Source organism: Micromesistius poutassou (genome assembly GCF_964030765.1).
Source record: "Micromesistius poutassou genome assembly, chromosome: 17".
NCBI lineage: Eukaryota > Metazoa > Chordata > Actinopteri > Gadiformes > Gadidae > Micromesistius > Micromesistius poutassou.
This window is the reverse complement of record NC_140287.1, coordinates 6,239,856-6,263,973: the sequence shown is the minus strand read 5'-3', so window position 1 is coordinate 6,263,973 and position 24,118 is coordinate 6,239,856. Positions and strand designations below refer to the sequence as shown.

Genomic DNA, 24,118 nt, shown 5'->3' with positions numbered 1-24,118 from the left:
TTGATACGTCATTGCAATGTCATACAAGAAGCTCGTCGTCACATGGCTAGTAATCTAGAGACGGAGGGGCGTGGCTTCAAAGGCAACAATATATTTAATATATTTTATAACAATAAACCCTAAACCTAAATTATAATTTAGCAACAATAATAGATAATGATAATAATAATATACTATACTATAATATAATTATACTATAATAATACTTATTATAGTATTCATGATAAAAACCTTTCCCCACTGAGGTGGATTTACTAAAATGGTTTGGACACTACCACACTAACCATTTATCAATATTTAATTTTCAGGAGGAAACAAAAATACACAAATACAAATACATACACAACATAAATTGGACACATCTGATTATCCTTATAAAGTCTATTTTATTTAAATTACATTTTATTACAAAATCCTTTAGATGTAAAGAAAGCATTACTTACATGAATACCATATTCTAGTAAAAACATTTACAAAATATATTTAGAATGTATAAACGCTTGTGAGTCAACTGATGCATATGTTGCAATAGAAAACCCTGACATTTCACTCAAACTACAACAATCACACTGTAGATATGAGACATTGTTTTCCATCTACATTTCAGAAATAAATATGAACTCAAACACAAAACATTTGCAACTAGTTAAAAATGTGTCATTATTTGAAGTACAACAGTTCCTTGAGTCCTTATGTTGATTGAGGAAACAGCTTTGAGTGTTTTTTGGGCTACAAATTGCCTGTAACTAAGCAGCACCATGTTTTACATGTACATCACCGGGGCCACACAAAAGCTATGGTTCAGTAGCTCAAACGGACTCAGCACTTTACAGACCGATCACCATCGATCTCTTCTACTTAGGCCTTTCCTCCATTTTGAAGGGCACCGCTGTTCACTGTGGACTTCTTCACTTCTATCCTCATGGACTGACTCTCCAGCCTCACTCCACCGGACATGCCCAACACAGTCTTCCCCGTCTTCAGGTTCTTGGACATGGGGATCCGGGTCAGCCCGGTACGGGTGGTTTGAGCTTCATGCCCGGTCTATTGCAAGAGTGGAAAGAAAGAAGATGAGATCAAATAAGTTTGAGTGTGTGTGTGTGTGTGTGTGTGTGTGTGTGTGTGTGTGTGTGTGTGTGTGTGTGTGTGTGTGTGTGTGTGTGTGTGTGTGCGCTAAACATTTTCAACTTCACCAGGAACAAGTACTATGTGAGTAATGTGAATATGTGTTCAAGTCTTTGTTTCAGCCATTCACTATCAGTTGTTTGGTGTCAAGTCACTCCAAGGCTGTTTTGTGTCAGCGAGGCCAGCAAGCGCCGCGAGACCGCTTGTGAATAGAAAAAGTACACAAAAGGTATATAGGACTTATTGTTACATGATGCCGGCAAGCCATAGCGTGAGAGCTCTGCTCTTTAATGGCATGCTTCGCCACGCCATCCGTCTTTGCTACCTTCACTTAGACCCGGCCCCACTAGAATGGGGCCTCCATGTAGCTACAATCATTCATTCAACAGAAGAAAATATGTCTGGAAGATATGCATCACTTTGTGTCTCCATTCAAGAAGGTCATCATTTGTATTTTCTACCAGCAACTCGCATCTCAGGACTATACTTGTGCTTACTTTTTTTTTTTTATAGCATCATGGAGCATACCGTTGATACAAATGCACACATTTGACACACAGGACCTTGAATTAAATCCATTTCTTTAACTAAAGGCACATTACCATGCTTTGTGAAGGCCGACTGCTTGATGAGACGGGAGTGATGGTTATACTATTGCTGGCCTTGATGGCGGTGGCCCTGGCCGTAGTGGTGGTGGTAGTAGTAATTTGACGCGGCGAACGCAAGACTGTCCCGGTGGACAAGGTCATCTCTTTGCCCTCCGCCATGGGTCTGACCACCATTTTTGGGCCAGCGCTGTTGCCTAGGTGGATGTGGATCTTGCTGTCTTCACCGGTGGTGATGACGTTAGTGTGGCACTTCCTGATGGGCACCGGGACCATCTGCTTCTCGGGCGTGACCTTGAACACGGCGCGGCCCATGGTCATTTCCTGGGGTTCCGGAGAGGCCGAGTGGTCGGGTACGACAGCCGTGCTCACCGTCGTGATGGAGATCGGCGACAGGGGTCTACCCGATGCGGCGGAGCAGACCCGGCCGCCGTCGGGGGACTTGGCCCTGGATATTGTTGTGATTGTGACCGGGGACTTTGCTCTCTCTGGGCCTCGGATCCCAGTGAAAGACTTCACCCTCTGGTTGGACGCAGAGTGGGTGGGAATGATTGTGATTTTAGACTTGGGGTGAGACGAGTTGGGGCTGAGCGGGACAGAGCTGGAGAAGAAGCTGTCGCCCGTGGGGCTGCTGATCTCCAAGGTGGCAGTGCTGTTCTGGTGATCGGGCGTCACCCGGATGTGCACTGGCTGGCCTTGTTTCTGGATCATTGTCAGTTCAGCGGGCAAAGCGTCTCCATTGACGTGCAGCGGCTTTTCTAGGCTGTTCCCTGTTGGGGCTGTCTCCTTTTTCCTCATCCATGGGATCCAAGACTTCTTTACACTCATGTCACTGGTAGACGAAGGGCTGCGTTCAAGAGCGCTCATCTTCTCAGATGACTTCTTGAGACATTTCTGTCTGAAGTTGTTCATGATATGATTCTCTTCCTGGACCGACTTCCTGATGAAAACGGCTGGGCAATCCTCCTCTGCCGTATCCATGGGCAACACGTCTGTCTGCACTGCCGTCGAGGTCACAGCAATGTCCATCATCCTCCTCCCATTCATGCTGGGCCTCAAGGCTCGGCTTTGTCGTTTAGTCACGTCCAGCTCTTTGGTCAGATGAATGACCTCGATGCTCATGTTCTTGGCTTTCTCCTCTTCTTCCAAGAACCTTTGCTGCAGCACTGAGTAATCTAGCTGGAGCTGCGACAGCTGGTCTTCTTTGTTCATGAGCTCATGGATCTTCTCCTTGAGGGCCACAACGTCAGCTTGGAGGTCTTTGGTCATGGCCTCCTCTCGCTTACAGCGCTGTTGGAGATCTTCTCGGGGACAATCATCCTCTCCTTTCTCTATGGCTTTGTTCCGTGCGATCTGACTCCTCATTTCCTCAATCTGCCGGGAGAGGATGTTAGCTTTGTCTTGTTCAGTTAGGAACTTTTTCTCTAAGAGGTCGCACTGATCCTCCGTCTTGATCAAGTCACCCTCTACCACCTCGAGTTGCTTGAGACGTTTCTTCAGTTGTTCAATTTCAAAGGTCAGTTCCATTAATTTGTTGTCACCTGCTATGGCAGAGCCAGATACTCTACCGAGTTCACATCTCCCTATGTTTTTAAGTGGTGACTTTTCTGCTTGGTCCAACCCATCTACCCTCTTTTTCAGTTGGTTGATCTTGCAGTTTAGGTCTTTATTTGTATCCAATTCATTCAATATTTTGGTGCTCAACTCTCTATTCTCACTGGTTAGAGTTTCTACTCTGTTCCCCATTTCAGATTTTAACTTCAGGAACTTTTTGCTCTCATCTATTAGTCTTTCAGTAACCTCTGTTACCTTTTTCTGTTCTATTTTGAACATTTTGCCTAAATCCTCCTTTTTCTTCTCCTCTGACTTCATTCCCTCCATTAGATTCTTTCTTTCATCCATCAAAGCCACTGTCAACGACTTCAGTTTACATAAGTCATCTTTGAGGCTCAGTTCAGACTTTTCTAATCGCAACTCGGAAGACTCAACCTCTTTCATTCTAATTCGAAGAGCCACCAGCTCATCCGACAGCTCCTTCGTCAGCCCCTTCTCCCTTTCCAGTGCAGTGTTCAGCTGGGTACATTCAGCCTTGCTGACGCTGAACGCACCCTCCAGCCTCTCTAGTTCCACCATTCTCTTCTGGAGCTTCTCCACCTCCAGCCTGAGGACTTTGCTCTTGCTGTCCTCGTCATGGAACCTCTTCCTCAGCTCTTTGCACTGACTCTCAGTCTTGGTGATCTCCTCGTCCTTACCCTCCATCTCCAGCACCCGCTTCCGCAGGTTCTCCAGCTCAGTGATCAGCGTGGAGTTTCCGCACTCGCCTTTGCTGATCTTCTCCCTCAGCTCCTTCAGCTCATCCTCTGATTTCTTCAGCGCCTTATTGCTCTCCTCAAGCTCCTCCACCTGTTGCACAAGACCTGAAAGTTTGGCGTCGAGCTGGCGGTTCTGGGCCTCCTGGTCGGCTAGCTTGGCACTCATCTCCTCATGCTGCTGGGTGAACGTGGACGATTTCTCCCGGAGCTCGGCCTCCAGGCCCACCGCCCTTTGGCTGTCCTCCTGGGCGCGGGTGCCTGCTTCAGCGAGGGCATGGTCTCGCTGCTGCAGCTGCTGGCCTAGCTCCTGGACGCGCTGCCCGTGTTTGTCCATCTGCTCCAGGTGAAGTTGCCGCTCATCCACCAGCATCAGAGCAAAGGACTTTAGCTTCACCAGCTCCTCGCGCACCTTGGCCAGCCGCTTGGAGTGCTCCTTCTCCTTCTTGGCCTGGTAAGCTTTCTCGTTCTCGAGTAACTTCTTCAATCTAGACAGGAGTCAAATAGGAGAGAAAGAAAGAGGCGTCCTGGATTAGCCTGGGATGTTGTCGTTTTTTAAAGTAGGTATGTTTGTGGGTCTTGATCATATCATGCAATGTAATGTTAATCTAGCATGCATTTTTTTTTTTCTCTAAAAAGTCACTTAACTATTCAATCACTTCTACTCAAGATATGCAAATTGCCCTATGATTGTAAATGTTTTAAATGTATGACTAAAATGACCTTATGGAGTGTGTGTGTGGATGATGGCTGGTTTAAGCTGCCTCACCTGGCCCGAGCCTGACTGATTTGACTTTGGGGCTGGGTGATGCTGCACACCTGTTGTGCATTGAGCAATCAGTGTGCACAGGTTAAACCAGCTATCACCACATACACTCAGAGAGATCTGCATGGCAACATGGAGCACCAGCTCATATCATTGTCAATTAACTTCTACCATAAACCGGTTTTCCAACATCACAATCCTGTGTCCTTAGTGGTTTTGAGAAGACCCACATTGGGCACCAGTGGGCACAATTCACAATGCACATTGGGCACAATGCTGGCACCTAGGTGACAAGATTCATCAAGTTTTACCAGCAATTATCCACACACTCGAGACCATATAAAAACATACGATTCTATCATCTACTGGATGGAAAAATACCAAGTTGAAACAGTGTATTTGTAGAGTCAACAAACGTAACAAACAAAGCAGTAAAAGAAAGCGAAAATCTGAAAATGTAAGCAATAAAATCAAATACTTAGACTTTATGTTGTGATGCTATGACCCGAACATCAGAACACAAACTGTAGTGCAGCAGTCAAACACTTGATACTGCCATATCCTTCCCTTTTCTCCGTTGGATGAGAGCTTAAGAACACAAACCCCACGAGAACGTTTCCCAGAGCCCTCTGCCCGAGAGCGCTGCCTTTCTTTGAGCCTCTTTCTATGCTGCTCATGTCCATTCACATCTCCCACAGTCAAATTACATGCAAAGCACAAGGAATGCAAAGAAGATGCTCCGTCTTTGTGTGCCACCCCAGTACGAGAACAACGAATCACAGCATTTCCTTTTGGTAAAAAAAAAAAAAAAATGAAAGACACAAAATCAAACACACATTTCATCCATCCATAGAACACTAAGGGCTGTTGCAGGCCAGATAGCCTCAAAAGGTCCACGACCGTTTACAAAAAATAGATTCCCCAGCAACACTATACAGTGGCCCAAGACAGGCAGCGTATGGAACTCACCGTCAAAGTTAACTCTAGCAGGAACACGTGATCATTTTTAAGCCATTGTTTAAAGTCCGGTGATGGTGAATGTCAGCTGACAGGGGGCCTCCCTCTCGGCACAGCTTGTCCACAGCCACGCTCCCTCCTTGTCATCAGGACAACGATGGGTGAGCCCATGCAGAGGAGCAGCACCTCACTTCTAAGGGATGTTGCGTAGACTAGAGTGTATGAATGTGTGTTTGTGTGCGTCTGTGTGTATGTGAACATAAAGGAGGTTACGATTGGTTGGAAGCAGGACTCTTTGCAGGGGGTGGGTCCTTTGCCAAAGCAGGCAGGGGGGGGGGGGGGACTACATTAACTCCTGTTATTCATTTTTTGTCACTTACACAAGGCTTGGGGTAATTAAAGTAAAAGGTTTTCCCACTTTAAAGCTATATTTTACACTCATGTGTACTCATATAAACATTATTTGTGTAAATTCAGTGGTTTGAAGAAAGTTCAACCTCCTATTTATATAAAAATTTAATATACAAACAATCCATTAACAAAGTCCCAAAAGTTATTTTTCAGACATAAGAGCTCTGAAATATACGTTATATAAATATATATATACAAATATGACAGCGTAATTCCACCTAATGGCAAAAGAGCGCTGGTCTGCACACACACACACACACACACACACACCACACAGTTACATGTAATGAGAATTCCAGAGACTCCGGATGGGCCAGGTCTCTCCTGGGAGGTGGGGAAGACCAGAGGAGGACAGAATGTACTATGGCTTCAATGAGGTGCCGTGTGAAAAGTCTTTATGACCGCTGTGAACAATGGGGGGGGGGGGGGGGTGAAAGAAAGGTGTTTTAATGTGTGCGCTGAACACGCGTAGCACAGCCCGGCGGTTAGTGTAGTCACCCGTGAAAGAGAGAAAACACACACACACACACACACACACACACACACACACACACACACACACACACCATAGCTGTGTCACTGCTCTTCTGATACAGTGCATTGGAGATCCTAAGTTTAGAATGCTCCTTAATCGTTAATAAAGGCCCATTAACGCGATGCATGTATGTATTCATATCTCACATGGCACCTGGCTCCTCTCCTGCCAAATGGCATTCAGGGAGCCTGGCTCTGCTACAGAGGAGACAAGCAGATGTCGAGAACAGCACGTCCACGTTCTACGCTTCCACTGCCACAAGTCAGTGACACCTTAGCATTTGGCCATCTCAAATGACAGTCAAAGTAATGATGTCAGCCAGGGCAACTTGGCACCAACCGCTGTGTGTGTGTGCGTGGGTGCTTGCGTGTGTGTGTGTGTCACGTAACAATTTGTTTAGATTTTTTTACCTTGAGGTTTAATGTTGATCTTTACCTTTGCAAACCTTCACTTTGATTAATGTTTAGGAGCAACATTGATGAGGTCATCTGTAGAGTGTGTGTGTGTGTGCGGATGGTGGCTGGTTGAAGCAGCCTCAGCTGGCCCAAGTCAGTCTGATTGGACTCTGGGGCTGGGTGACACTGCACACCTGTGGCACATTGAGTAATCAATTTGCACAGGTTAAACCAGCCGTCACCACACACAATCAGAGAGAGATCTCCTACATGGCAACATGGAGCACCAGCGCCATGTGTCATTGGAGCCCAGTAAAAGTCACCCAGGTGGAGCGAGTGTTGAAGAATGTAGAAGAAACGATAGTAACAGAGATCCATAGCTCTGATGTAAGCAAGGGGTGATGCATTGTTATAATATAATAATAATAAAAAATGCATTCTAATCTACTTTCAATGTATAAAGTCAAGTAGGGTTGGTTGGCGGAATGGCTTCTTGTTTTCCGTTTACACTATATGTTGTCATCGGGGTATTTAAATGCGTGCGCAGTGCACCATGAGCACAAACACAGGTGCGATCTGTAGAGGGTGGGGGGGGGGGAAAGGCAAGAAGAAAAACGCCTCATATGCCTGGTGGGACAGCACCTCACTCACCCCCAGCTCCCTGCTGGAATGCGCTCCGAGCCGCAGCGGCCTGTCTGTTTCGGGAGGCCGAAGATTGAAGCAGAAACGGGCTGCCAAAGAGCTGTCAAAACAACGTGTTCCACCGTAATGACGACTCTCGACGGACGTAAAACATTAGGCGCTTAGCGAAAGCGAGCCCCAGCGGTAGTGTACAGCACCGAGAGATTGATGTGCTGCTAAAAGAAGGAAATCAGACGTAAAGGCGGGTATGTGTCGGTACGTGGTTGAGGGCAGAGTACAACAGCAGGGGCCTATACGTTGTATGTTATTGAAGCTATGTGTACAGCATGTACATGACCTTCTGCCAGAGTGTGTGCTTTGCTGTTAATACGATTGGTAAAGAGGAAAGGGACAGCAAACACTCAACCTGTTTGCAACTCTTTTTTTTCACATCACATTTTCTGTGTGTGTGTGTGTGTGTGTGTGCGTCGGGGGGGGGGGGGGGGGGGTTCCTATGTACGTGACTTGTAAAAAAACAAAACATTAAGCACCCTCAGGAACCTGCAGATATTTTCCCGCAATTATATTTTCACCTCCTGACATCCAAATTGCCTGGAGGTTGATGGCTGATGGCTGATGGCTGGGAGTCGGGGAAAATCCCCTCATCGGCACCCATTATTATTACTCACATTCTTACACATGTTTGGCACGGCACCTTTGCCTCTCTTTCACTCCTCACAGCCGCGCCGCCGCCGGGCCCCGAAGGGTCGGCTGATTCTGGTGATCCGGTGCCAGAGATGAGGAGATGCCTCTGTCTCACACCCGTGACTAGCTCCTGTCCAAACAAGAGGTGTGCACACGCCGTGGCAGACACGTTTATTTGATTGGTCCTCGTTTCATCCGAAGTGACGCAAGTGATGAGTTCTGAGGGCAGAACTCAGAATGCTAAGATGTCAATGCATCCATCCATCTTTATGTCCATCATTATATCCATCATCCACAATCTCATCCATTCACCCTCCCCATCCATCCACCCATTCATCCGCTTATTCGTTCATCATATTTCGCCTACAGTATTGCTTAATATCTACACCACCTGGTCTATTTTGGGCGGATCAAAATACAGTAAACAAAGGTTTACGGTAGCAGAGTTGGAATTAATAAGTGTGCCTGTAAGCAACTGCTTGCCGTAGGGAATGTGGCAGACTCCGACGGCCACAGAGTGAAAAGCAGCCAGCGTTAACATGTGTTCCCCTCCCATCTCCCCTTAGCAGGGTGACCGAGGGCGCCCTGTTAGCACGCCCAGCTGGAAACCACCTGGCACCGAAAACAAATCACCTTCATCCTGCCACCTGATCCGCCAACTCAGAGCATAGGGGATCGGGTGCCACAGTGTAGGCCAGCAAAGACAGGGCGAGTGGAGTATCACTCCTTTTTTACACTATGAACTCTCGACTCGGTTTCGTATGTTTGTGTGAGTCTACCTCGGGTATGCGTCGCTGGCTACTACAGCCATCTGATGGCTCAGGGCCTTAAGAGAAGTTCAGGCGGTGGTGACCTTAGGGCCCGTCTGCAAATATGTCCCATCAAGGTAGGCAAGGCACTATGAACTATTTGTTTATTCACGCAAATGTGCAGATGGGATCTCCTTTCAAACTACTCGACAGCACTTGCAAATACAGGCACGGGTGGCTTTTTGCTGGGGGTTAAACATTCCTCAAGGTTAAGATCAGTGGAAACGCACTCAGCTGTTAAACCTTAGCAAGTGAAACTACAATTGGATCTATTTCAAACATTTTTATATCCAACATTTCTAACTAAACAACATTTCTCTGCCTATATATAAAATGCCCTGAAGCCAGATCTGCGATCGTTTTTTAAATGGTGTGATTGTTTTCTAGAATATACACTCGAATATGAAAATTGTACTGGCTCGAATATGAAGTATTCACATTCTCTCGCCTCGGCATCTTAAACTAAACTGAAAATAAACTCTTGCTGTCTGGGAAACGGGCCAGAAAAGTACGGCCATGAACCAAGACAAGCTCTTTCTCTCTCAACTCTCTCTCTCTCTTATAGCCTGTGATGGCCTCTCCGTTCTTGTGACAGTGATTTAGCGTCCACAGCCTGCTTCCTGTGTCCTCTGCTAGGAGCTGAAGAGACAGAGAGGGTAAGAGAGAGAGAGGGAGAAGGAGGGCTATGAGAGACATTGAGTGTGAGTGCTGGTCCACTGGGGATCGGACTATTTGAAGTTTTGACAGTGGATGAAATGCTGCAGGATGTGTAGAGCCGACCCACAGGTCCACACTGCAGATGACTGACTGCGTGGATTACATTCGAGATACAAGCACACTGCCGGCACCCATGAACACACACACACACACACACACACACACACACACACACACACACACACACACACACACACACACACACACACACACACACACACACACACACGCATGCACTCATACCATCATACACGCTACAAAGGCTCCAACGTTATTGTACAGATAAGTCAAATCCTCGTGTTAAATAAGAGGACTCTTATTGGCTAAAGCCCCCTGGGGTTGACACTCCCATCTGAAAGCATCCTTTATCCTTTAACTTTTCTGTTGGCAAGCATTAATGCTAGCAAATGCTAAATCAGAGCACGTTCTATCTGTGTGTACTGTATAAATGCTTGCTGTTGTATTTCCTGCTGGGGCAGCATTAGCTCAGGAGGTAGAGCGGGTTGGCTGGTAACCGGAAGGTTGCTGGTTCGATCCCCGGCTCCTCCTAACGAGTGTCGTGGTGTCGTGGTGTCCCTGAGCAAGACGTCTCCCCCTGACTGCTCCTGACGAGCTGGCTGTTGCCCTGCGTGGCTGACTCTCCCTTTGGTGTGTGAATGTGTGCATGAATGGGTGAATGTCAGCTGTGAAGCGCTTTGGATAAAAGCGCTATATAAATGAGGACCATTTGCTGGGGACCCAAACTGACTCGATTGGATCTGACTTGCTGCTTTGATTATTCTCACTGTTGTTGTGTCAAATCTGCTAAATTACAACATTTGAAGTGGATAAATTGAGTGGAACCACCATGCTATTGTGGTTATTTCTCTACTTTTGGCATCAAACCATCTGAATCGTTGGTTGTTTAATGAGCGTGGCGTGGTGGGTCATTTGGGATTTGAGGATCCATGCCTTCTCTCTCCCTCTGTCCGTGAACCTTTTTGTTTTATCTTTCTGACCAGGCCGTGTGCACGTAAGGCCACATCCCGTCTGTAATGACCGTGGTTTCTGCGAGGCCCTGGAGACTGATGGTCCTGTGTACGCTCGTTCACTGCCTCAAGGTCACTTTCAAAACATGATTTCTTTTCAACATCCATTGGCCCTGAACCTCTCGTGCTCCCCTCTGGCTCTGTCTCTAGCTCTCTCTCTTTTTCTCCCCTGCCTGTTCTCCCACCTTTGTCTCACTCCTCCTCCATGTCCTCCAGCTCTTCATTCAACCTCTTGATTACCTCTCTCTATCTCTTTCTTTGTCTAGCTACAGATTGTCATGTTTATTTTTTATTTTTATTTTTTTCAAGCTGCTCTCTGTATTCCTTCACATGTATTAATCGAATTGCAACAATTTCTCAATTCATACTGATCCCCCCCACCCCCCGCCCAATTGTCCAATTGTCCAATTGTCCATTATGTAGTGCATTCAACTTCATCGACTATTGGTTTCATAAATATTTCTTCAGTATCCCTGTGTGTGTGCGTGTGCGTGAGTGTGTCAGTTCAATGTGCTCTACAGGTGAAGACGGACTGCTGCCCACCTCTCCCTCTCCTGCTCCAGCAGGTTGGTGAACTCGTCGCTCTTGTTCATGTAGTCCCCGTGCTTGCGCTTCTCCAGCTCCAGCTCCTGCACGGTGCGGCGGTGGCTCTTCTCCGCCAGCAGCAGCTGCCCCAGCATGCGGCGGTACGTCTCTCGGTGCTTCTCCTGCAGCCTCTCCAGCTAACAGAGCCCGGCACAGGGATCACAGTCAACACAAAGTGGGGGAGTGGCTGGGTACTTTTTCACATTCTAGCGAAGGGGTGAGTCGTTTTTTTCCTGATGTATTTAGGGCTTGGACATTGTGACGTTACCTCGATATGAGCGCCTCCGTTTGGGACGTGTAGGATCATAGAAGGGTTTTGGGCGGTAATGGTGGTGTGCATTGTTTAGAAATGAAGCGTGAAAATTGTGTCATTTTGGGGCGGGCTGTTATGTTTGAAAAATGTTTCACGTGTGAGTTTTGGAAGAATAAGGTTGTGATTAGTCTAGGTTAAGGTGTATTTACATTTAGTTAGGATTTTGCACCACTTCAACTCTCTCCTTCGAGTCACCACAAATGGCAGAGTAGCTCCAATCAAAATTCCTAGTCCATGCAGGTACCGCAGGTATCGACATACACATTGACAAGCAATGCACAAACAAATGGATACACACTTACACACACAGAGACAGACAAACTCATGGGGACAAAAATTGGGACACACACATGGAAACACATATTCAAGTACTCTTGTACACACACACACACACACACACACACACACACACACACACACACACACACACACACACACACACACACACGTACACACATCGCATTGAGATACACACATAAACATGAATGCATGCAAAAAGTTCAGAAGGTGAGGTAAGCGAGGCTAAACCTCAACCCAACCTGAATCCAACACTCACACACACACCAACACACACACCGTTTCATGACACATCTATAAAATATTGACACGATAGACAAACAAATGTTTCACTTTTCAGCGCTTTTGTAGACATTCATTAAAACACTGACCTCAGCCACGGGCTTCTGGTAGGGTTCCTGGTTGTGAGGGCCCTTGGACCCGGAGATCAGGCTATCCCTCTGCAGGGCCTGCAGGGCCGAGGCGGGGTCCGCCGGGCCGTACCGGGAGTCCAGGCCCTCGGGACGGGCCTGCTTGGACTTCATGATGCGGATGATGTCTTCACGGGCCTGTTCAGAACACAAGACTCATTGATTAGGGCACAGAAGACGTAGCGATATGTTGATAAGATGATAGGGACAACAGGGGGATTGTGTTGTATGGTCTACCTAAAGCTGTGTGAACACACGTAGATGTGTTGCGTAAATGTTATAGAATCAAAATAATTAATGATATAGAATATTTATATATCTATAGATATAGATTTATATTTATATGTATTTATATATGTATTTTATGTATGCAATAGTTGAAATTATACGATTGGTTTATGTCGTTGCCGTTTTCAACCACAAGGTAGTGCTATAGTGCAATTCAATCAGAGGCTGCCTTGAGCCAAGGAAAATAAATAGTTTTTTTTCATACACAGCATAACATCCTACCAACACATCATACACACCAGAGGCCTTTTTAATTTCAACACTGACGTTGTTAGCACAGTTTATAGCAGCTTGAAAAGCCACTGTGTCGAAACGTTTTAAAAATGTTAATGGTTGAAATATAACTTTTTTTGGTAAGTCATTCACCAGAAAGGTCCAATAGCCTAGGGTCAAATCATAAGAAAAGAAATGTAATAAAGGTAATATTGTGAAATAAACTCCTGATCTACCAGGTTATCTGTGTTTTCCCAAAAAGTAATTCATCACAAGTGGTAACATAAGCCAATAGAGCTCATTGGATTGGACTCACTCGAGACATGCTCCCGGGGGATGGCAGCAGCACGGGGAAATGTTCCCTGACACAATGCGACCTGTGAGAGGTGCAACATGAGCACAGACACAAGCCCTTCAAAGCTCATGCCTTCCTGGTGACCTCACCTGAACCTCTCCCTCCATGATGCCCAGCAGTCTGAGCAGGTCTCCTTTAGACAGCCCCATCAGAGAGTTGCTCTGGTCACCAACGTCATCCCTGGAATCCAAAGAGCTCTTCTTCTTCATCATCTCCTCCTCCTCCTCCTCCTTCTCCTCTGTGATGACAGCCGCTTTGTGGTGCGTCTCGTCTTTTGGTTGAGGTTTGACCTGGTTGAGGCTCTTGATGGGCAGAGTGACTTCCTGTTGGGGTTGGATGTCCTGGTCTCCCTGGGGCACCCCGAGGACGCCGTTGGTGGGCCCCTCCACCCCGTTGCTCTTGGACCTCATGTTCTACCTGAGGAACACCGAGGAACCTGAGGGAACCCACAACAACAGGGAACATGTTATTCTAAAGGTAAGCATGCATGCTGGGAGCCTGGAAATCCAGACCCACATCTAGAAAGCTGTAGGGTCTGGCAACGAGTAATGGAAACGGCCCAACTCGAGGGGCGGCACCAAGCATGCGTTTGAAAATATCACTGCACGCAATTGGATAACACTACGACCAATCAGAAGAATACAAGGGGTCACGTATACAGACCAGCGGAGCAAACCAATAGATAAGACTCTTTCCTTATCCGGTCAGTAAAACAGCAATGCTTTTGGCCCGCCTATATCAGATACACCGATGTGATTGGTTAATGTGACTCGCTGAGCAAATCCAAATTGTGCTCTTGCGAGAACTCTGAATTTTCAGGGTAGCATGCTGGGGTAATACGTATATGGAACAGTGATCACAAGAGACAAATTGAACAGTACAGTCTGTCAGTACTGTTCATCCATCATTAAAGTCTTCTCTGAACATCACCATCTTGGTATGGAACCTTCCCATGGGATACATCCCACAAGCTCCACTTATTTGCCATTTATCAATGTTTCTTAGCTTGGCAATGTGTTGTTTTGGCTAATCAGTTCATATCAGTTGGACCAGGAAGGAAGGAGGAAGTAAGATAAAAGTAGTGAGAGACATTGTGAGATTAAAATATAAAAGTCATTTTTGGAACATGTTTATTTGCTAGTTCACTTGATATTCTTCAGAGACTTGAGCTTTTTCCAACATGTTTACCTTGAACATTGACCGAAAACAGGTGAAGAACGTGAGACCCAGACAGGGAGACAACTAAGCTAGGACTTAATGAGAGGAATGCATTGTAGGTTGTAGGGCTTTGGCATCACATAGCTTCATATCAGACTGATCAGCTGTTCAGCAAATGATTTAACATCTAAGATACCAGTTCATTCATAGATACGAGCTGAGCTGACACAAATAAATAAAACGTGTGTGTGTGTGTGTGTGTGTGTGTGTGTGTGTGTGCGTGTATTGGTGCTTGCAGGACTGTGTGTGTGTGTGTGTGTGTGTGTATGTAGCCACATTGTGTTGGACTGCTGTGTTTCAGTCACACCCTAGTTTGGTAGCATATCTCATGTGGAGAGATGAATCTTAGATGGAAACAGTGCTTGCTTTTTGATAAATCTCTTCCATGAAGAAAATGTACTGTTATCATATCTGAAAAGCTTAAAACCATATGACACGTTGTTATGATATCACAAATGAGGTTTCACAACATCATGATAACTGTTTTTAATAACTCTCTTAACTGTCAAGGGCGAGAAGACAGGTCTGGGATAAAGTTCTACTATCTTATCTGGTACAGTTTGAGTCATACCTTTTTAATTAAGGAATGTGTGTGTGTGTGTGTGTGTGTGTGTGTGTGTGTGTGTGTGTGTGTGTGTGTGTGTGTGTGTGTGTGTGTGTGTGTGTGTGTGTGTGTGTGTGTGTGTGTGTGTGTGTGTGTGTGTGTGTGAGAAATGCTCTGACAGTATTAACACTTGTAAAAGGAAGGGACCTTGAACTGTGTTCTGTTTGACAGGCGCTGGAGGGGAAAAAAGAACAACTGACTTTAATGACAAACAGATATTGTATTAACTCACCCCCCCCCCCCAACCTCCCATCAGCAACGCATCTCCCCACCGGTGATGTCATGGCAACCCCCCACCCCTTGATTCACGTTCTGAGACGCCTCAAGTGGGCTCGTCAAACTATGTCATGCATTTTCTCCGTAGCACACACCCCAACACACAGACACACTCACACACTCTCTCTCTCACACACACACACACACACACACACACACACACACACACACACACACACACACACACACACACACACATAAATGCAATCACACACACACACACACACACACACATACACACACACCAACATGCACCCACACTAACAAATAACTACCATACATTAGGATCAGTGCATACTATATGCATGCATGTGTGCAGACACACACACACACACACACACACACACACACACACACACACACACACACACACACAAACAAACCTTTTAAATCCCATCAGTCCCGGACCGCCCTGTTGATCTCATCGTGACCCCTCTCCCTTGATTCACACCGGAGACATCTTGAGTGTGCTCATCAAACTATTGCATGTAGACACACACACACACACACACACACACACACACACACACACACACACACACCATTGAACAGCGAGGGAGGTAGAAAGAGAGAATATGAAACCGACACGCATATGCTTTGTTTATGCTAGCACATCTACACACATAGAAATAGGCAATAATACTATCATTGAGTAATCGCTTTGGAACACACAAACACAGACCCACACACAGACCACACAAACACACAAATGCAACGCAGCACTTGTGAATCCGGAGCCATCCCGGTGGGAAACATGCCACAGAGCTCCCCAGGAGGGCCACAGGCAACAAGGAATCCTGCATCAACTTTGTAACGTTATTCAAACAAGATGTCCACTATAAAGAAAAGCTGTCCTGAGGGAAGGAGGGGGGGGGGGTCCTTCTATGCGCGAGATACAAGGGATGGGCAGGCGTTCTGGTCACGGTTCCAGTTCTCACCAAACAGCACATTTATCTCACTGCAGCCGCTGTGGTCTGTGGAGCGCATAGACTTAAAGCAGCCCAACCACCCCTAATGACTCCCGATAACTATTCTCTTTGAATTCGCTCTAGTTTTTTTCCAGTGAAACAACGACAAACCACGACAACAACAAAAGAAAGGCACATAAAAGAGGCCCAGAGATAAGGCAAGGGGTCGAATCTCTTGTATGGTCAAACCCGAGACAAAAATGCAACCAACAAAGCTATCTGGCGGAGGCCGGAGGAAGGTCGTTGGGTTTGAATCGCCTCTGAGGATTCAGTGGCACCTTGGATAGAGTTCAACCCTGACTGCTCCTCTCCTTCTGTCCGTAAGCGGTGGCCGCGGAGTCAGAGGTAGAACCCCCAGCTGCTACTCTGCTTAAGAAGCTCACTCAATCATGCACCAGATAGTTGGGGATAAAAAATACGAAACGCTCGGGGTGCCTTGGAAATGAAAGATGATTTAGGGCGATGAAATGCAACCGGTCGCTGGGTTATTTATAGTTATCTGGGTCGAGGTCGTCCAGCGATCAAACTTTACTTTATTGGCTTTACTGCCTGGATATTCAGACTTGGAAAGCCCACTGACACCGACTTTGGTCGAGTAGGCAGCATCTGTCTGGGCAGTTTTGGTTACATTTGATGGTTTGATAAATCCACGGCAGTTTTTGTACACCGATATATTTAGTCATAAACATTTTTACTTTCAATGTACGGAATTATTTATTATTTTAAGTTAAAAGCTTTAAAAAGTCAAAGGTATTGGTCTCCTCTCATCTGGACCGTGGATGGGATCAGTTCCCGTATGGAAGCCATTACCTTGAAGTCCTTGGATGTAAATGAGTATTTATGTTGAACAGCGGTCGGACGTGGAGTCATAAGTTAGAGACACCCCATTGCCGGCCCCTGGAGATTTAGTGGTCAGATCATTGAAGCCACTCTCCACATCTTGGCAGTTGTAAGTGCCTACTCCCGTATCTCTCTGTTGAAGGAACAGCCAATCTGGGTACAATGATGTCAATGACGCACTCATGTTGATGGTCACCACCTGTACTCCTCCACCAGCAATATCTCTATGAACAAACAAGACCCCACTTTGAAGTGGAGTGTGAATGTACAGTGTATTGCTCTTATCACTTGTTTATTTTCATATGGTTGTCCTTTCAGAGAGAAAAGAGAGTGTGTGTGTGTGTGTGTGTGTGTGTGTGTGTGTGTGTGTGTGTGTGTGTGTGTGTGTGTGTGTGTCCTTTCAGGACAACCATATGTCCTTTCAGGACAACCATATGACTCTCATTAGTGATAACATTCCAAATATCTCTTTGTAGTTTGTTGAGTAACCATGACAATGGCATCATTGCGTCCTTTTGGCTTCTTATTTACCTAAACCGGGCAGTCACTGCTAGCACCAAATGGAAATTCCAAAGGCACGTGGCCTGCATTCCAGTTTGACATGCGGCATTCCCAAAGACTGAAATTCCCTGCCAGCCTTGCTTCCCTGTTGCTAGATCTAACTGAAAACTGGCACTGAGACACACACACACACACACACACACACACACACACACACACACACACACACACACACACACACACACACACACACTCTCTTTTCTCTCTCTCTCTCAAACACACTCACACAAGCTCACACACACTTGTGCAATCTGAACGATGCATAGTATGTCACTGATTCGTCCAACATCAAAAATAGAGCAGTTCCCTTCAACATGAAAGTGGGGCCCTAAAGCCTGTGAGGCCCCATTATAAATGTGGACCCCCCTCCCTATAGCTTTGGGCAAGGCCAGTCCCGTTGCAGCTCGGTCCAGTTGTCACACACAATGGTATTTATAGGATGTGAAGAACATGTGCCACTCTGGCAAAGTCAAAAAAAGGGCACGCTCGTTTTTTAGTAATTCGTCAGCAAGTCAGGAAATTCCTTTGAATGGCAGCGCATGCCTTTCATTTTTCAGTTTGGAATTCAATTAGTTCACAAGAATTGATGGATGAAGCGTAATAAACTGTTAACTTTTAAAATGTTGACATTTCCCCTACCCTGTCATTTACATTTAGTCATTTAGAGGCTACATGTGTCACTTAACCCAAAGTGACACACAGTCAAAGCATACAATCAAAACTTCAATATGAAACCTAAAAGTTAATACGAACTGAAAAGCAAGCACAAGCCCTGCCTGCTGCCATAGATCAGGCACCAATGCAGTCCAATATGACGCATCAACTGTGCAGCGTTCACACCTAACTTTTACACACTTCAAACACTACACCGAAAATAACCTTTCACACTCACAGCCTGTACAGACTGTCTTGTTATTCCCCTGCGACCGAAAGGCCCAGCACCACCAGAGATCCAATCTGGGTGAATTTAGACTCCTTGAACCCATCAAACTGAAACTTGTGTTCACCATGATGGAGTGTGGGTTTGTTCGGACCCACACAGCACCAGGAGTTGAACTTAGTGCCTTAATAAGGAGTGGGGGACTTGGACATCTTGCTTGGCTGCAGGACACTGATAAAATGCAGTGGGCCTGCGAGGGGAGCCCTGGAGGACTACGTGAAGCCTCAAGCTGTGTCTGGAAATGTGTCCACACTCTGCACACAATCAGAATAGAACGGAGCCTTGTGTTCCGTGTTGCCGGGGGAACACTTTGTAGAACTGTTGCCTGGGAACATGACAACAGGTCTCTGGGTGACTCCTTTGGGGACGATCAAATCATGTAACACAATCAAAAGCCCAAACAATCAGTGATTGTTAGACGTAAAGTAGTACATATGTCCATGCATTCCCAGGAAAATAATAATAATAAAGTAGAGGGCGGTGAAATGTTGATGATTATGCTCAGATGGTTACAATTATGATATTCTAGTGAATGAATGAATACCAAAGGACTATATTAACCGTTCCAATTCATCTATGGCACCTGGTTCATGTTTAGGAACTGGTTTCTCCTCGTAGTCAATTCAAGTATCTACAATGTGTGGCTTCTATTAATATCGAATAGTGTAAGGACTGTAAGAAGAAACACTGTAATAAGCACTGCACTACACACTCGTGTTCACGTGGAGTGAAATGTCAGAAGAGGTCGCGGGTTTCATCCACACGTTACTGGAATACCATGTTTAATCCACCAATCGGACAGAAGCTTCCAGAAGCCTCAGCAGTTATGGGCTATCCAGCATGTTATGAACAGCATCTCAATGTCATGCCGCGTATCAATATCCTTAAAGGAAAAACAACTCTAACAAACTAAAACTTTGTTTCACAGCTTTCCCCCTGGATCATTTTAGATCCTTCGGTCTCGATCCTTGTGATGCCGCATGACATTATAAACAGTTTTTACACTTTTTTTATTTTTTACAAGGCTCTATAAGCCAGCCTTTATGCAACCGCAAACCACAAACCGATTTGGATTTCACGAACCTGACCCAGCCCTGACATTGCCTGACATCGCAAAACCGCTGTATGTCGTTAACTGTGCATTTACAACATGGCAGACCGCATTGCGAGTCAGTGACATAATGACCGACATTGTGGTTGCCAGGGTTGTAGATAGGCATGGCATGATACATCAGACATGTAGTGTATAGCAACCACTAACACACGATTCCATTCAGCTAGACATGACTGCGTTCCATCAGACATACGTTTGTCCGAGGGGGTCTGAGCAGTGCCTAAGTGGCCTGAGGCCTAAATCAACCCTTCTTTTGTGACCTCACACATCGTCAGTCGTGCTCGGAAATACGCGCTTATTCCCATGGCAACCGCCTTGGACCGCATGGAGACATACCAAGTCAGGGTGTCTCGAGGCTGAAATAGACCCATTGCCCACCCTTTCTACGCTCCAGATCATCTCCAGCAGCTTTCAGAGATCAATTCCCTCCAGGTCTAAGAATAGCCGGCCGTCAGTCGTATGGATGACTCAAATACAGTATAAGGTTATGGGGGGTCACTATTTGTCTTAAGTTTCCCTGTTTAGGATTCCCAGTGGCCACGTATTCACGTGACGCTCATGTCATGCTTGGGAATGTTATATTGTCCATAAGGGAGGACATTTGCTTCATGTATCGTTCTTTAATGTGTTTTCGTATTAGGAAGTAGTGAAAGCGTCGATATGACAGGCGAGCGTTATTCTCTGTAGTGTTGTGACATGCTGGGCTGAACTCTCCCTCCCCACCCGGCCCTTCCCCTTCCCCAAAGGTTGTCCACATCACTGAGGAGGAGAAGCGTCTTCGTCTGGCTGTCATCACACCCCCTTTATCTGGAAGACTAATGATGATGTCACTTCCCCCAGATGTCCAGGCAGAGAGGGAGAGGGAAAAGAGTGGGAAAGAGACAGAGTACCGGAGGTGACCTGCCCGTGATCACAGATTCTCACGTTTTCAAGAAAGATGAGGTTAAAGTCCCAGAAGACAAGTCGATTATTGCAAGGGAATGCAAACGTACAGATTGTGTGTATATATACGGTATATATATATATTATGTATGCAGTATGTATGCAGTGAGAAGGCGTGCTATGACTATATTGCACACGCGTTGGGAGTTGCTATGGAGAATCTTCGAATATATTTTTAAACCAAGGGAACATGAGATACGAGTGCCACTGTTGTGCAAAATCACTAAAAGTGTCAGAACTGCATTTTTGTCATTCACGAGCATGGCTCCTATACACCAGCAGCAGTACATATGTCAGTGGCAGCTGTTGCAGAGGCCCACCAGTGTGATAAAAACTGAACTAGACACGACCTCCGTCAACACTGGCCTTACACCTACTGCCATAGGTGTGCAATTATTTCTGTGTTTTCATGACTGGGCTGATGCTAATTATATTGGTTGTAAACACCCGATTGTTGACACATTGCACAAATGAGCAAAAGCACAACAGAAATCATGCAAACCGCTCTCTGCACAGCTGCAATTCAGAGAAACGTGCTAGGGAGAATACAGAGGCACATGCACACGCCTCCACACACAAATATGTTGGCATCCTTTGAATGTAAGATACACACATCCACCCCTCCCTGTCCTCGTCCACACACACACACACACACACACACACACACACACACACACACACACACAGTGTCAGGGTGTTGGGTTGAGTGGATAATGTGTAAGTGATGGTGTCAATGCTGAAGGCCAGCAATATAAACAGCTAGCATGGTGGCGGTTCCCATTGTGCTAACACATCCTCACGGTTGCTGTATCCATCCAAAAATAAAAAAAATATTAAAACTCTTGTTTCTTTTGATATGGTCAATATAAAACACAAGTTGTTATGGAAATGTCAGCAGCTGGACTACACATGTTTTTGGGAGTCTATTTGTTCAAACAACAAGCATGACAGGAAGCTGTCTGCAAAAAGCCAGTGTGCCATTGTGCCAAATGTCCCATTATCCTAAAATGAACACATTGACAGGTAGCGAATAGTAATTTACACCGTGCTGTCCTGTCAATTAGCCAACGGGAACTGTTAAAGCTTGCAGCAAAGTGCTATGACTATCTCATTCCCTAATCTCAGTCTGGTGCTGAAGGCCGACGTATCTCATAGCCTAAGTATGTCTCCCTATCATTGCAGAGCATTAGAAATAACCAAGGTGACGTAAGGGCTAAACAATGTGATGAGGTAAGCCAAACGTTTGGTGGTATACACATCCACTACAACGACCCCTTTAGCAAACACACTGGGTCGGCGTGTGTGTGTGAGTGTGTGTGTGTGTGTTTGGGGCCTGGCTTTGTCATTGATTTACTCCTGACTCGTTGATTAAATGGGGTCCGTCTGATAACTGTCTGGCTTATGTTTACAAAGAGACGCCTCTCTCTCTCTCTCTCTCTCTCTCTCTCTCTCTCTGTCTCTGTCTCTGTCTCTGTCTCCCTCTCTCTCTCTCTCTCCCTCTCGTGGGTGGGTGGGTCGGTCCAATGTGAACAAATGAGCTTCAGTTCATAGACCACTGATGATATGTAAAAAAAAATAACAACTCAACACTACAATAGAACAACAGAGCAAATCCAGACAAATAAACAAACGATACCGAGAAACCCCACAGGAAACAGAGAGGAAGTGGTTGATGCGATAATTATCCATAGCTCTTCCATAGACTTCATGATCTATCGGTCATGATCCTGCCCCATCCCCATATAATACTTGTTTTCCCTTTGTGTTGTTAGTTAAATGTGTGTCCCTAAGTTGATAAGTCGTTCTGTTCTCCATCACTGCCGGCTCACAGTTTCTGTTGGTGTGCTCCTGTTGCTTTGATTTCGGTTGGATGAGAGTACAACTTATTTTGCACTTGCTTTTTGAGTTGGTTGACACCTGTGCAATATCACAACTTGCATGGAAATATGTTTGTACGCACTCGATGCACTCTGCCGTCTCTGGAAATCAATATCATTTCCTGTGTTGTATTTGTCACATGGTAGCAACACGTGTAGAGGAAGCTTTGGCTCTGTTATCTGGTATCTGTTAGAGTCATGGTTTATTACGCTTTATCACACATTGTGGGTTAACACGAGTGAATGATGGCAGCAACGTGATAAACACATACAGCTTAAGACTTATTATCCTGTGTGTGTGTGTGTGTGTGTGTGTGTGTGTGTGTGTGTGTGTGTGTGTCTGCATGAGCATGCGTGTGTGTTTGTGCTGTGCAAATCCATTAAAGATCTGCAGTATCAGAACTTGTGTGTGTGTGTGTGTGTGTGTGTGTGTGTGTGTGTGTGTGTGCTGTCATAGTGACGTGCTCCAGCCCATTGTACAGTTGAACTGTGTTACAGTATCCCCCTCAGGTCTGGCTGAGGGACCCCCATCTTTCACTGTCACCCACTGTTCAGGACACTCATTAACTGCTCTTCCTACGTGCAAAGTTCAACAAAAAACTTGACTGTGACTATGCTGACCGTCTTCCCTCAATGGCAGCGGGGAGATGTTTTATTAATGAACTTCACTCTTTGTTCCCTCTGCGTCCCCTCGCCACCAGCAGGAACAGTCATTTGTCTATGCCATGTAAGTCAATGCAAAATGTAAATAAAATGCCATATGATTTGAATGCATCAAACACTGAATTAATCAGGGGGAAGAGAAGGTTCATTCACTGAGTGCCAAGTTGCTTGATTATAAGAGCATCGGTGCAACAAATATATCAAAAACTCACTGTTGAATTGGATATTGTTAACAACCGACATCAGCTCTCGGAATAAAACAGCTGATAAGCCTCGCTTCAAAGGAAGCACATGATAATCCTCAGCTGATTCCTACCATAACACACAGACACCCAGCCTGACAGGCTTGTCATTGCGGTGAACCACTTGTAAATAAGTTCCCCTACCTGCTGTTCTGTGCTCCCCTGGTCTCTGCAGTGGAAGTCAAACCAAGGGCAGTCCAGGAGAACAAAAAAGAAAGGGCCCGTTCTTCCGAGTTGAAGGATATCCACTGAACTCTTTTTGTTTTGTATGGTCCACTTTAGTGGTGGCTGTGACCGCTCCTGCTGACCACACGCCTGCCAGCTACTGAATGGATGCAAGTGCCATCACTGGAGTCAGGCTCAGCCCCAGCCCCACCCCTCTCTCCTGTCCCTCTTTCTCTCTCTCTCTTTCTCACTCACTAACTCACT

At 45.8% G+C, this 24,118-nt stretch overlaps 1 protein-coding gene across 2 annotated transcripts; it reads right to left on the bottom strand.

Annotated features, from left to right (window-relative positions):
- Nucleotides 1–421: 421 nt before the first annotated feature.
- On the bottom strand, nt 422–24,027 carry LOC311362064 (filamin-A-interacting protein 1-like). 2 transcript variants are annotated; one of them, XM_084481869.1, is made up of 7 exons: nt 23,834–24,027; nt 15,926–16,021; nt 13,534–13,880; nt 12,550–12,726; nt 11,527–11,705; nt 1,728–4,527; nt 422–1,044 (listed from the first exon to the last, which is right to left on the bottom strand). In XM_084481869.1, exons 3-7 carry the CDS (start codon nt 13,852–13,854, stop codon nt 859–861), a joined length of 3,663 nt encoding a protein of 1,220 aa, XP_084337995.1. In that variant the 5' UTR covers nt 13,855–13,880; nt 15,926–16,021; nt 23,834–24,027; the 3' UTR covers nt 422–858. The 2 variants fall into 2 exon arrangements, with proteins under 2 accessions (XP_084337995.1, XP_084337994.1); XM_084481868.1 differs by lacking the exon at nt 15,926–16,021.
- Between the last annotated feature and the right edge of the window lie 91 nt (nt 24,028–24,118).

Coding starts and splice junctions, on each gene's coding strand:
- LOC311362064 (XM_084481869.1), bottom strand. CDS start 13,854: ATGAGGTCCAAGAGCAACGGGGTGGAGGGGCCCACCAACGGCGTCCTC. Junction 12,727..13,533: donor TCATGGAGGGAGAGGTTCAG/GTGAGGTCACCA, acceptor TGTTCTGAACAG/GCCCGTGAAGACATCATCCG. Junction 4,528..11,526: donor CTGGAGCAGGAGAGGGAGAG/GTGGGCAGCAGT, acceptor ACTCCTGTCTAG/ATTGAAGAAGTTACTCGAGA.